The 14,786-nt window shown below is 35.8% G+C and overlaps 1 protein-coding gene across 2 annotated transcripts; it reads left to right on the forward strand.

The window, feature by feature from the left end:
* Nucleotides 1–114: 114 nt before the first annotated feature.
* npat (nuclear protein, ataxia-telangiectasia locus) lies at nt 115–14,413 on the forward strand. Of its 2 annotated transcripts, none has more exons than XM_685884.8 (17): nt 115–298; nt 588–706; nt 1,090–1,150; nt 1,446–1,524; nt 1,625–1,665; nt 2,546–2,761; nt 2,847–2,922; nt 3,164–3,287; nt 3,384–3,475; nt 3,565–3,646; nt 3,734–3,830; nt 3,938–4,048; nt 5,091–6,386; nt 8,313–8,422; nt 8,511–8,601; nt 9,448–10,667; nt 14,070–14,413. In XM_685884.8, the coding sequence occupies exons 1-17, from the start codon at nt 262–264 to the stop codon at nt 14,148–14,150; spliced, it is 3,933 nt and encodes a 1,310-aa protein (XP_690976.4). In that variant the 5' UTR covers nt 115–261; the 3' UTR covers nt 14,151–14,413. The 2 variants fall into 2 exon arrangements, with proteins under 2 accessions (XP_690976.4, XP_073779868.1); XM_073923767.1 differs by having other exon boundaries at nt 5,214–6,386.
* The last annotated feature ends 373 nt before the right edge of the window (nt 14,414–14,786 follow it).

The raw sequence follows: 14,786 nt of genomic DNA on the forward strand, positions 1-14,786 counted from the left end.
TTTAAAAATCCTATTATTATATTTTAGCTACTTCCGCTCAGCTGAACGTTAGGGGAAAACTACAATTCCCGTAGTTTTGTCCTGTATATTACACAAACAATATCCGGGTCAGATGAGGCGAATTTCCGCGCCTTTTCGCAGTCGTGATGGATGAAAGAGCAAAACAACCTTCTGTATTTCACCTACATTATCTCATTATGGACTAAATTGCGTTTCCACTTCACATGCAGGCGATCTCGTGACTTTGGATAACATCGAAATATGTTGCTACCGTCGGACGTCGCCAGACTTGTGTTAGGTAACGTTAAGTTAGACTCTTGTTGTGTCCCTTTCTGCAAGAAGCTAGCGAGCTAATACTTTGTGTCTGATATACAGTATATTTCTGTGGATTGTCTCCACATTTGTGTGTTGTAAATAATTTGAACATTACGAAGTAGACGAATCTGTGATAAAAGAAAATGTGTCTTTATAAGCTCTAATTTGTGATGTCAAACTGCTCAGATTATCGTTAACTGAAATGGCTAATCTAATGAAGTCTGTTGTACGTAACGAGTAACGATATAATTGTCATTCTCTTTTAACTATAGGCTACCTGCAACAAGAAGGTCTGAATGCCACAAGTCGAGCCTTTATTTATGAAAGCCCAAACCTGAAGGAATATGCCGAGCACAGTTCAGAGGACGGCATCATTCCTGCCTGTGTATTTGTATGTGTCAAGTCCATCACTGATAATGCAAACAAGAAGGGATAGTTCACCCCATAAATGAAAATGTACTCAATATCGATTCACCCTAGAGTGGTTCAAACTGTAACAAAAAGTTTCTTTTTGCTGTTGAACATAAAATAAGATATTATGAACTATTGAAAGTACTAAATTGCAAGTGGTTACAGGTTTTCAGCTTTTATTTTCATAATATCTTCTTTTTGTCTCTAACAAAAGAAAAAGAAACTAATAAAGGTTTAAAATGTGTAAAGAGATATTGACAGACATTTCATTTTTTGGTAAATAATCCCTTTAACATCATTCTAGTGCAACAAAGAGGAATGTTTACTTCACCTAATATTTTTTTTTGTTTTTTTGTTTTTCAGTCTCTTTTTGGAAAAAACCTGATCACGATTTTAAATGAGTATGTTGCTGTTAAAACAAAGGGTGAGTGATTTTGTTTTATGTGTAATTTAAGTATTCGACAGGTGAATAAACTAAATTGGCCATAGTCTAAGTGTGGTCAAGTAAGAGTGTATGGGTGCTTCCCAGTACTGCATTGCACCTGGAAGGGCATCCGCTTTGTAAAACATATGTTGAATAAAGTGGCGGCTCATTCCGTTGTGGTAACGCCTGATAAATAAAGGGACTAAGCCAAAGGAAAATGAATGAGGCAATGAAACTCTTTTGGAATAATGTGTTTGTGTTATAACATACTCGTATGATGATTTGTTTTCTTCAGAAACATGTCAAGAAAATCAAATCCCAGCTGTGATGACGTCATTATGGAAGAAGCTCGACTTCACGCTCAGCCAGATCAAGTAAATGCATGTTTGTTTACACTGTTATTCGGGCTGTTTTTATTTTTTGAAGCATAGGATTGGATGAGGGCTCTTTATTAAAGCTTGTTTCTTTGTCCAGGTCTCTGCAGAATTCTCCTGCTGTGCAACTGAATCAGCGAAGTGAGTTTTGTTCTTTGCATTAGACACAATTATGTTAAGACAAGTACATTTAATAAATGCAGTGTGTAGATATTGCGTGATATAAAAAAAGTTAAAACATTTAGGGTCAGTATTTTTCAAATGGAACAGAATAATTTTTTGTTATTGTTATACATCAATACAATGTCATTGTGATTAATATACAGATCAAATAACATCTTATTTACCATTGCAATTTTAAAGTAAAATAAACATTTAATTCTATCTAACATTTTAGTTTATTTAATGATGACAGTGGAATATGCTAAATATTACAAAATGTTTTGTAGATAATTTCATGAGTGAAAATTTTAAAAAGGTAAATTTTAATCTTATTAGTTTTACTTTTTTGAATTTAATTGATCCTTAATGGACAAATATTTGTTTAAATAAATCTCAGAATGCAATTTTTGTGTGCATCTGTGTTTAAATTATATATATATATATATATATATGTGTGTGTGTGTGTATGTGTGTGTGCTATTAAGGCTATATAATACTGTTATTATATAGTATTATAGTAATTCATTCTTATGATAAATTTATATGGTTTTTAAATTGGAGTTTATATGTACTTTTTTCATTTTAACATCTGTTAGTGTTTTACAGACTTTTTCAATCAGTTGTTTACTTTGGTAATTACAAAAATATCTAAATGTGTTTTGTAGTAAAGTAGTTTTCATTAAATTTTGGACAACTAGCTGAGCTCCAAAATGATCATGTTCATTTAGTTCATGTCAATAAACTTGTAAACTTGTTTATTGTATTTCAATTAATAATACTTTTATTTAAAAATGTTGTATTTCAAGTTTTATTCATAATTCATATTAAAACTGGTGATTTTTTTTTTTCTGTTCTTAAGTGCGTACTAGGAATAGCATTCAAAACATGAGACGTCAACAGAGACCCTTGCTGGTAGTGGAGTCTCCTATCTCCGGGCACCAGCCAGTGACTCCATCAGGCCAGTGTGTTGTGGCCAGCACTGTGTCCACCCCTCAGAGCATGCTGGGACATTCAACACCAGTGTCTTACACTTCCCTGCCAACCAGACCCTCCACCCTCTGCCTTAGTCAGCCAGGCAAGTCTTGAAAAACACAATTAATTCACATAGAGATTTGCAAAATACTCTTTTTTTTTTATCTTGCTATCTTAAATCTTTAAAGGAGAGTCAACGTTGCATATACTCGTTCCTGATAACAGGCTAAATCCAGGACCTTTGTCCCCAGCCCGCAGAAAATGGTAAGGCGAAAGTGATTTTGACATCAGCAACTTGTTAGTTGTTTAATCTCCACATCAATCTTTAACTACACTTATATGTGCATCAATTACCTCCTTTAATCAGAGGAAGCACTTAATCGCATGTCTACATGACACAAGAAAACTCTCTTTTTATATGCAGTTTTTGTTATTCTGAATATTCCCAAAGATGTTTGGTTATTTTAACTTTTGAAAGTGTTTGTAAGAAGTACATTTTTTGCAGCGACTCGCCGAGGCGGAGAGGTGGTGGTCAGTTGGGTGCCATTGGTACCAGCAAGGCCACTGTAGTGTCCAGCAGTCTCATTGTGGAAAATCAAAATGAAGAAACCGTGACAGAGAACCTATCTGTGAGTCAGACTGGTTCATTCCTGTATGATTTAAATCCTTTCATTGGGTTTCTGTGTACTCCTGTGTGACTGAAGATTGTTTCTTTTTTTTGACAGCAAATAGTTATAGAAAATGCCAGAGAAAAAATACTCAACGACAGATCCTTACAAGAAAAACTTGCAGAAAACATCAACAAAATATTGGGGAGGTAAAGTCAAATTAATAGACAAGAAACTACTTTAAATATATTTACAGACTCTTGAGTTCACTAAACATGTTGTAATATTACTTTACCAGTGACAACAGTCCTCAGACATCAAAAGCTACCTGCAGTACGGTGGAACAAGAGCAGTCCATTGATGAAATCCTAGGCCTCCAGGTCTGAGAATGCTCATCTTTTTTTTTTTTTTTTTTTTTGATAGAATGCAATTTAAACAGCCATATCAAAACTGCAAAATTGTTTCAGGGGGAAATTCATATGACAGATGATGCCATTCAAGACATACTGGCACAGACGGAGTCAGACCCTGCATTTCAGGCGCTCTTTGACCTCTTTGACTGTGGTAGGTTTGAGCAATTAATTGACCATAACAACAAATGCATTACAAGCTAATACTTTCTCTTTTTTGATAAAAAGTTCATGGTTGATAAGCTTTCATCTCTTTTAAAGGGAAAAGTAAAACTGCTGAAGGCGGTGAACAGGCTGATGGGAGTTTCAGCACTAGTACCAGTGCACAAGAGAGTGACGAGGCTGGCCATGTAGACAGTGCCTCTGAAAACGGTAAGAAGGGTCTCCTTTACATCATTTATGTAAGATAATTTATTCCTTGTTTATTAAACAGACAATTTATTAAAAATTTTATTTCAAATTTCACATGAACCACATTAAATAACAGGGTGTCTGCAGTGTCTTAAAGTCTTAAATTGCTAAAACTAAAATTTGGGCCTTAAAAAGTCTTAAATTTACCATAACGTTGTGTTGTAGGTCTTGAAATCATTTTAAACAGGTCCTAATTTTCCTGTCCATGAAAAGCTACTCATTCTGGCCAAAACCATCCAATCACCAGCAACTCATCTCAATAGAACTTTTAACAACTAGTTACATTTTAACTCTATTTACCAATTTAGTTTAATTATTTTTCTTACAATATCATTTGTTAAATGTTCTTCATTTATTTATGGTCAGGACTCTGACCTGGACAGTTTTGCATACATTTAGCTTTTTTTGTTGTTGTTTATTTATTATGATATTATGTAAAAAAAAAGTGCATCTATAAAGCCAGTGTTTGCTTGTTTTGACACAATATGCGTGTTGTTTAGCACGTTAAGACATTTGTAAAACATGTTGTTTAAACATTTAACAATGTTTAGCCCCATATACGTCTGGAATATATTTAATAGTCTTAAAATGGTTTTAAAAAGGTCTTTAAAAGTTACAAATTTGACTTTATGAAACCTGCAGAAACCCTGAATAAAGAAATTAAAGTCAAATTGGTGTAAAATATTGTGTATTGTTTTTTTTATCGTTGATGAGAAATTTAATTCGATTATATAATTGTGTAATTTGTAAGTACGCCTTAGAAATTTCAGTATGGGATTTTAGGTTTTTTCAACTTGTTACAAATAATAATCAAAACAACATAATACTGTTAAAAAATATTGTTCAAACAATAAATTGATATTATTATTATTTTTTTACTTTAAGATGAAAAGTCACCTCTTTTTTCATGCTACAATTGTTTCTCGGAAGTCATACCTACACTACTTTAGCAATAATGTACTTTATTGTAAATAAAACTGTTTATAAATTGATTTTATGCAAGCCACTGGACAGGAGGATTCCACATCTGGGGGAGAAAGCAGTGCACAAAACATACGCAACCAGAATACATCTGAATCAAATGGCAAAAAGAATTTCCCTGGCCTTCACAAGTCTTCCTCTACAGCTCCACAGGCACATCACCTAACCAAACAAACTGGACGAGGATCCACAAACTCCAAAAGAGGGCTGATCAGGGCTAGAGTTTCACCTGGCAATAAACAATCCAGAGTTGCCACTTCAACTTCTTTATTATTGAACGATAAAGCAGACTCGCGTTCACCTGATAAAACCGTAACAAGCTCTTCTTTCACAGAAGATGGAATTGGCATGGAAATAGACGAGCCGGAAAATGAAAACTCTGACAGTGTAAATATTCAAAATCAACAGGTAGTTCTTCACGAGAGCTCACTCATCACCAAAACACTCAATAATGTGAGCAGTCAAGTCTCTGTGTCAAATAAGAGTCCTCAAACCACGTCCACTACAGAAACCTCTGATAACACATCAGTAAATGAGCCTGGCAGAGTAACAGGACAGAATGTAGAGATGGAAACCCCTTCATCTATTCAAAGTGAACCTGCATCCACACTTTACCAGCCCCAACCTGACAGAGACACTTCCATCAAAATCACTTCTCCACCTTCCTCAAATAAAACACCTGTAACTCCCTCATACACATCCAACACTATGAAGAATAATCTGCCTTTAGCAAATGCGTCACCTTCCACATCCACCACCTCAGCTTCTGGTGCACAGGTCAAAGAGCCTGACCCAAATAAAATTGTATCTCTGAAAATCATAATCAGTGATGAGGAACATGAAGTCCCTGCTGATGCGGCACTAAACCAGGCTGTTTCCAGCATCACCAGTGACCATATCCCCACCATATTCTTATCTTCTCCTGCAAAATCGCCTGCCAAGACTTTGCCTATGACCTCTTTGGTCATAACACAAGACGAAACTGCTCAGGCTGTGAGCTGTTTACAGGGGGCAGAGGGTGTCGGGTCGTTCGCAACACCTACAATGAGCTTGCAGAGTAATGCTCCACTCACACGTCTTGCAGGACAAGAAACCGGTTTCATTCAGCTGCTGCAAGCTAACCCCACCTTTGGGCCTTCAAGTGGCTATTATGTTGTAACTGATCCGGCTGGAACCGAACAGCGGTCTAATGTTGTGCTGCTTCCAAGTAATGTGCCTCAAGGGACTGTGTCGTCACTGCCGCATATGGTTGCGACGCCGCCCCGCCAGAGGACTGTGGTGTCTATGGGGCCAAATGTCTCTCAGACCTATTCGCCAGGTGAGTGAAGTGTTAAAGGGATAGTTCACCAAAAAATAAAAATTGACTAATATTAAATCAGTTTATTTGTCAATCCCTATATTATTTTATTATTTTTCTGACAGGGTATTAGAATGACAGATGTGAAAGTATGTTGTGAAACTACTATACAGGAGTTATTATTATGGATTATACATAGTGAAATTTAGATTCATCAGTTTGTATTTTTAATATTTAAAAAAAAAAAGCATGACTTTCAAATACGAATGTTGTTCAATACTATGGTGGGCCATTATTGGCATTAACAAGAGACTTTTATCGCACAAAAATAAATATCACCGTTGATCTATTCTCAAAGTTGGTTTGGGAGCTGGGTCTATTCTGCGCAAGCTATGATGACTTTCACCTTGATATTTTAGCACAGATGTAAACCTGACCGGTGAGGCATCTGACGACAAAGAGCCCTTCTGAATCAAATCAGCAGGATGCCTGACTAACTGCTGTTCATCAGTTTCACTTTCACTCATGAACATTTCATTCATGCATTTTGGAAACGGGAGATGAGCCCCTGGTCTAATGCGCCACCTGGCTAGAGAAACGCGTTCTCAAAGACTTAATATTTGGCTAGCACACACTGAATGCCTTCGACAAAAATCAAATGAGCCATTTTAATCTAGATTAATCTACATTAATTCCGAGAATAATCTAGATTAAAAAAATTACTCTATGCCCACCTATAATTAAAACATATCCTTGTTTGTTGTAAAAAATTTTTAATAAGAATACCAAAAAATACTCCTTTGTGTATCTCCTGACTCGTGCCTGCAGCCATGTTGCCATTGTAGCTGCTGTATTCTGAGAAATTTTCGTATGCCTTGCTTTCTAGTGTGGTTCTAAAGGCTGATTTATACTTCTGCGTCAAGTGCACTTGTATGCTTTGGTGTAGCCTTCATACGGTCGCATAGCCCTTGCTGTGGCTGATGCGCATCTCTCAATAAAATGTAACTACACATCACAAGCTGTGTGATTGGTTGACTTGTTAGCTGTGATGAGTGTGGGCGGTGCTGAGAGCCACGAGCCTGTTAGAGTGAGTGTTTACAAGTGTCTGGTCTTATGAAGGAGCTCCAGATAGACTCTTGTTTTGTGTTTACCTTATGATTACAATTGTTTCATGCCCGCCGGTTCCTGCCTCAGTCAGAATGAGTGAGTTTAACTATTTGTACATTAAGGTAGCATTCAGAAAAAAACAGAACACCCGCAAAGAAACTTGACACGGAAGAACATAACCTCACTGCCTGCTAGCATTTCGGAAGTGTTATTGCAGAGCAACACAAACAGCATGCAGAAGTATAAATGCACGAGTACGCACAACATAGGCGCCGTGGGTCATGCCAATCACTCAAAGCAAAAGTATAAATCAGCCTGGAGTCCTTCAAGCTAAAGAGAATTGAGACACCCCTACCCCCTCACAAAAACGTGCAAAATGAAGGGGAAGGGCTAAGGGGTAAAATTGGGATTGGGCCTAAGTCTTACCTGATTTTAAGAAGGGTCATCAGTAAAATTAAAGGGATAGTTCACTCAAAAATGAAAACTACTCGCTATTTACTCTCCCTCAAGTGGTACCAAACCCTTATGAATTTACCTTTTTCTGTTGAAAAGAAGATATTTTGAAAAATGTTAGAAATCTGTATTGTACTCTGATATAAAAGGAAAAACAAATACCATAGAAGTCAATGGTTACAGGTTTCCAGCATTTCTTTAAATAATTATTTTGTCTTCAACAGAAGAAAAAAAGGTTTAGAATAAGTGAGGGGTGAGTAAATGATAACAGAATAGTTTTGGGTGAGCTATTTCTTTAACTTGATTATGTTCAGTTGATTATGTTATGTTGAGATACATTCTTTTTCTCTTCCTGCATGTTTGAAATTCCAACTTTTTTATTTTTAGGCTCCACTATTATTATATCGTCACCTGTTCAGCCTATGTTACAAAATGTGGTGCTTCCAGTGTCTGTTATGGGGCAGAATACTGGAAAACTCACAGTCCTTCCAAATCAGGTCAGTATCTTTGTAGTTTTTTTTTTTTTTAAACAATGCTAATTTCAGTGTCTTAGTATTGTTTATAATCTTTACTCTTTAAATACAGATGTTGACTTTGCCACGTTCAACCACTGTAAGGCAACCTACGAAAGTAATTTCGCAACATAAACTGGCACCCAAGGAAAACACTGACACTGGTAAGACAGACTTAGTTTTCAGATTTCTTTTTTTATATCTTTTTTTTCTAAATTAAAACTGTTGCAACACACACATACATGTTGACAAGGGACTTTTCAAAAGACTATTATGACATGTTTAACAGGCATCAGCATTTTAAATTCTTAAAAGTTTTTAATATATTATTTTTTTAAATGTATGAACATTTATGTTTTTATGTATGTATTATATCATCTTTGCATCAAATCATGAATTGCTGCTTGTGCGCGGTGTTTGAAATGCAGCGTTCATGAGGCGGGACAGTAAATATGACGTTCTTCTGTTTTCTGGCTGCCATTGTCAGTCCTACATACACTTTTTTGTTTCTTTTTTTTTTCTTACTTTTTCACCATCATTTCACCAACACCATCATAGTTTTTTTTTTCAGCAAATAGGATTGTAATTTTTTTTTACTGCACTCTACATTTACCCAACCATGATCACTTCTGCTACTGAGAAACCTAGAAATCTGAAAAGGGTCTATACATGTCTTAGTATTATTCATTGTATTAGCTTTAAAATCAACTACCACATGGTGAGGCCTTGGTGCGATTGGTCTTGTGGGTAATGTGGTACAATAATGTCAAAAGCAGATCCTCCAGTTCCATTACATTGTGTGGTATTAGATTGGGTACATGTCAGGTTAATTGGGAGGCCAAGACATTAACTTGATTCCAACATTATGTTTCTCAAACCACTGCTTGACAATTGCATTTTATTAATGCAAATCTTTTTTTTTCTCTTTCTCCCATGTCTGATTTGAAATTAACTAGTTATTTAATAACAGTTTTTTAAAAAGAGCTTACTATTTGTTTACTTCTTTTTAGCCAAAACTGGCACACCAGGCTCTGTTCAAGTTTCCAAAGTGCTTTCCCAGACTTCTGAACAAGAAAAGGGTGTAAATGGGTCAAGCCCCAGCCACCGGCGGATACTTTGCTTTGACGTCACGCCTGAAAACAATGCAACTGGACCAAATTCCTCACAGACAAGCATGCTCACGTCCTCTGCTGTTACATCCTCCTCGACTCAAAAAGAAATCACACCCACTAAAGCCAAACAGCCTTCAGCTTCTGACACATCCAAACGAAGAATAGAAACAACTAGACTTCCAGAAGTAAATACCAACACGGGTGCAAAAGACTCCACAAAAGTCACCATCTTTCATCAACAAAAGGAAGCTCTGAAAAGTAGTGTGACTGATAAAGAACTTAATATAATCGAAAGTACCAAGCCTTCACACAAAGAGTCTGTTGTTATATCAGAATCATCACAAAAATCACAAAGCAAAGATGCAGGGCCTTTAACATCATCTGTCCCGGGGCCAAAACAGAAACCATCAGACAACTCGAAAGAATCATCAGGTGAAAAGACTCTCTCAAACCCACCAGAAATGTCCTCAGAGAAAACATCCTTACAAGATTCTCCAGGCATCACTGCTAATAAAGAAAATGAGCTGGAGAGCAGTCAAACACTAGCACGTCCCACTGACAATCTCGTACCATCTCCAGCAAAATTTGCAACACCGTTATTAAATTCTTCCAGTAAAACTTTATGCAAAACGAGCCCTCTGACCAAACAGGCTGTTGAGATGCTGCAGGACATACAAGGTCAGACACCTGTGGCAACTCCTCCGAAAAAACAAGCAATCGGATGTCCAGATCTCCCTCTTCCAAGAACACCCGGACCGGGACGTGCACTAGAGGATCTGACAGATGGATTGAGAACGCCGTCCCGCCAGAGGCTGAGGCGAGAGGGTGAATGCACACCTAGGCATCTCCCGCTGCCCGCCACACCTGACATCCCCTCCTGCAGTCCTGCCAGTGAGACGGGCAGCGAGAACAGCATCAACATGGCCGCTCATACCCTCATGATCCTGTCTCGGGCCGCCAGAACAGGAGGCCCTCTGAAAGATAGCCTACGGCAGGAAGAGGCTGGTGCGGGGAAATCGGCCATCTCGAAAGGGAAGAAGCGAAAGATTGAAGCCAGCCCTACCGCTAAGAAAGAGCTACAGCTTTCCAGATCCTCCAGCGGTAAAAAGAAATCTAAGGTGAGTTGAGGATTTAGCTAATCAGGGAAAAATGAGCTGCGTACAGTGTTACCAACTATTTCCATTGAAAAGTAGCTAAAGCCTGCCGAAAAGTAGCTAAATGTTGCCAGATTAAGGTCACGCTCTAATTTGCAAGCGTAACAAGCGTAAGCCATGTATTATATTATATTAAAACAATGCATCCAGATGCACAATAAATAGGTTCTTATTAACATATTACTTTGCGTGATGATGTCATTGCGTAATCACAACTCATCAACTCACCTACATCTTTATGTAGTATACAAAATAATAATGTTTTTTCAAATTGACTGGCCATCTTAGCAAAAACATCATTTGAAATATGTGCATTTAGATTTGTATAAAAAATTGTTGACTTTGTAAAAGTAATACACTTTTTGATAAGATTTTATATTTGTAAATATAACACTGATAATAAACAGTTACATTCTCATAAACAATCACAGCTTGTGTACTTACTCTTTTTAACTTGTGAAATTAACACATTTGTGAAAGTGACAACAATTATTGCACTATTGGAATTTATTGCTACCTAAATTACCAACAATTATATTTATTAACAAATTTCAGTAAATTAACAGTTCTGAAAAACGACCTGAGCTAGCATATTACTCTACTGAGTGAAGCCTGCAGCTACTGCTTTTTTGAGTCACCTTTTAAAAATTGCTGAAAGTAGAAAAATGAATGTTAAAACTGGTAAATTTGTTGCTAGGTAAACAAAATTGCTAAGTTAGCAACACTGGCTGAGAAAAATCCAATTTAAGCCTGGTAAATTGCTCATTTATACCATATTTGGACAAAATCACTTAAAGTTTTATTAAGTTTTATTTAATTGATTTGTTTTTATTAAATCCTTTTAAGTTAATGAATATATAATAAAATTATACAAATATGCAATAAAATTTTTACATGTAATATAGTATATCATAGATTTATACACTAGATATTACATACAAACCCTGAGCATGCGTCAGTAGCGCTGCTACATTTAAGCCTAGTTTAAGACTAACTTTAGCACTAGTTAAGACGAGAGCTATGTGAAGATGCTGGACTTTTAGCACTGTATGAATGTAGTAACGAGCAAAAAAAGAAAACAAAGCATAAAGGCAATACATTTCATGAGTAAGATTTCGTTTTTTTACGTTTTTGTATGTTATGACCTTTTGTGCTTAATTACCGTTATTGATGATAATACAGTCTCTTACTGCACTGATGATAAGGCAAAGTAGCACCAACTCTACTCGAACTAAATTCTAGGCTTATGCTAGTTTCGTTGAATAAAATCTACAAACAATGTAAATAAAATATGACAACAATAAGCTGCGTTGCTAGAAACTTGTGTTATTGTTGGCTAGGATAACGAGTTGTTCATAATAGAGATTCATTCACAAACAAATCGCTCCCTCCGTTAGAATGAGAAGTGAAAGCAGGAGTGGAGGTGTGTTTCAGGACATGAATTAGATCAAATTTACAAGGGAGGGAGTATAATATATTTCCATGCACACAATTACCTGCTCTTTGTCGGCAATGCCCGTGCGGTGACTGATCCATCGACTTGGAAAAGTGATGTAAAATTATAATTTTTGTAATTTAAAAAAATATTTGCATACTGATCACTGGAAACACTCCGATCATAGATGAATGTGTATATGTTTATGTATCTATGGCTCCAGATGGCCAGTGTTCCACTACACCTTGGTCCCACATTCATTTCAAAGGAGCGCTAGCCTGTACAAAAATGGCAGCTCTATCGGCGCATTCCTTCCAATAGACACCAATAGTGAAGGTGGCATCTAATGTAAATATCTATGATGGGATATACATTTGAAGTCAGTATTATTAGCCCCCTTTGATTTTATTTTTTATCCTTTTTTAAATGTTTTCCAAATGATGTTTAACAGAGCAAGAAAAAATTCACAGTATGTCTAATAATATTTTTTCTTCTGGAGAAAGTCTTATTTGTTTTAATTCGGCTAGAATAAAATCAGTTTTGAATTTTTTCAAAACCATTTAAGGACAAATTTACTAGCCCCTTTAAGCTATATTTTTTTCGATAGTCTACAGAACAAACCATCGTTATAAAATAACTTGCCTAATTACCCTAACCTGCCCAGCTAGTCTAATTAAACGAGTTAAGCCTTTAAATGTGGCGCAGTAGGTAGGGCATCTGCTGCGTAAAAAATGCTGGATAAGTTGGCGGTTCATTCTGCTGGTGACCCCAGATTAATAAAGAGACAAAGCGGAAAAGAAAACGAATGGAGCCTTTAAATGTCACTTAAAGCTGTATAGAAGTGTCTTGAAAAATATCTAGTCAAATATTATTTACTGTCATCATGGCAAAGATAAAATAAATCAGTCATTAGAAATCAGTTATGAAAACTATTATGTTTAGAAATGTGTTGAAAAAAATCTCTCCGTTAAACTGAAATTTAGAAAAAAATAAACATTGGGATTAATAATTCAGGTGGGCTAATAATTCTGACTTCAACTGTAAGTAGTTTTTTTTTTGCATTAGAAAAGTATTTATGATTTGCAATATTTACTTTTCAAAAATAAAAAAAGTATTTTATATTTATTTCACAATGCTTGTGTACTTATGTAATTATGTCTTTCTGATAGTATGTAAGAGTTAGTAGAGATAGTTCACCCAAAAAATAAAAAGACAATAGTAAATGATCACTATTTACTAAACCTAAAGATGTCCCAAACCTTTGAGTTTTTTTAGTTTGTTAAACAAAAATTAAGATCTGTTGAAGAATGCTAGAAACCTGTACCCATTTACTTCCATAGTAGGAAAAACAGATTCTTTGGAAGTTTATTGTTACTGTTTTTAACCTTTTAAAAAAGCTTCTATTGTGTTATCTACTCGTTTTTACGTTATTTTCTATGGAATATATATTCGTGTGTTTTTATTTATGCTATTTATATATAAACGGAATAAGCTGGGGGTTTTTTATTTTACTTTTGGAAACGTGTTTAATGTGGATATAAATTCACACAGAAACTTGTTACATATAACATGTATCAAACTAATTATATTTTATGTGATATATGAGCAGATTTATTTGGTATTTTACATTGTAAAAGTATTGATTTAGTAGTTTCCTGCATTGTATATGCATACAAAACTAAAGCTACTTTCTGAGCATTTACTTTATGTGTGGCTGAATGTTATTGCCATCTATAAAAACACATACCTATATGTATTTATATTTTTATACACCTATACATTGAGTTAGTATGCAGTTTGTGTAGACGTTGATATCCAGTAGAGAGGATCTGACTCACTCAGAGGTCTGACTCACTTTTTTTTTCTATTTTTGTACCTCGGCATCCATCATTTTTTATGTTCACTTTGACTGAATTCCCTGAATTTTTCAGAAACAAAAGAAGCTGCTGGACTCCTTCCCTGATGACCTGGATGTGGACAAATTCCTGTCCTCCCTGCATTATGATGAGTGAAGAAGCTGAGGACGAGCTGCACTGCGAAGTTCACCACCATTTTAGGGACAAGACAAGCCATGTGTGCTATGAGAGCCACAAAAACAATTATTCTGAAGAGCTGCTTACTGTTTTACATCCAGAATGTGAGATATTGTACATAGACATTGTATTAGACTAGCAATTAAATTCATACTTTAAAGATATTCAAATACAGCCCCAGGCTGATTCAGCACTCTTGAAAAGTGGAAATAATTTAAAAATAAAACGGTATTTTAACTACATTTGTGAAGGAGTGTCCGTTCTGTGTCTCCATTGCAAAATCTATTGAAGGGTTAGTTCACCTAAAAACAAATGTTATTATTTACCCACCCTCACGTCTTTCTGATCCCGAGATTTTTGTTAATCTTCAGAACACAAATATAAAGATATTTAAAGAGTTCTCTGGTTCTCCATAGACAGCAATGGTCCATAATCATAGTTTAACTAAAATCATACAGAAAACTAAAAAAAAAGGAAAAATGACTTGATGTTTGAAAGATGAGATTTTTCTGTATTCTCTTCCGCTTCATGTTGGGCAATATGATGCTTGCATGTCATGCTGCTGATTCTAATGGCAATACTTTGAAAATGCATACACCTTGACCTGGTGCAGGA

This window comes from Danio rerio, chromosome 15 (genome assembly GCF_049306965.1).
Source record: "Danio rerio strain Tuebingen ecotype United States chromosome 15, GRCz12tu, whole genome shotgun sequence".
Classification (NCBI taxonomy): domain Eukaryota; kingdom Metazoa; phylum Chordata; class Actinopteri; order Cypriniformes; family Danionidae; genus Danio; species Danio rerio.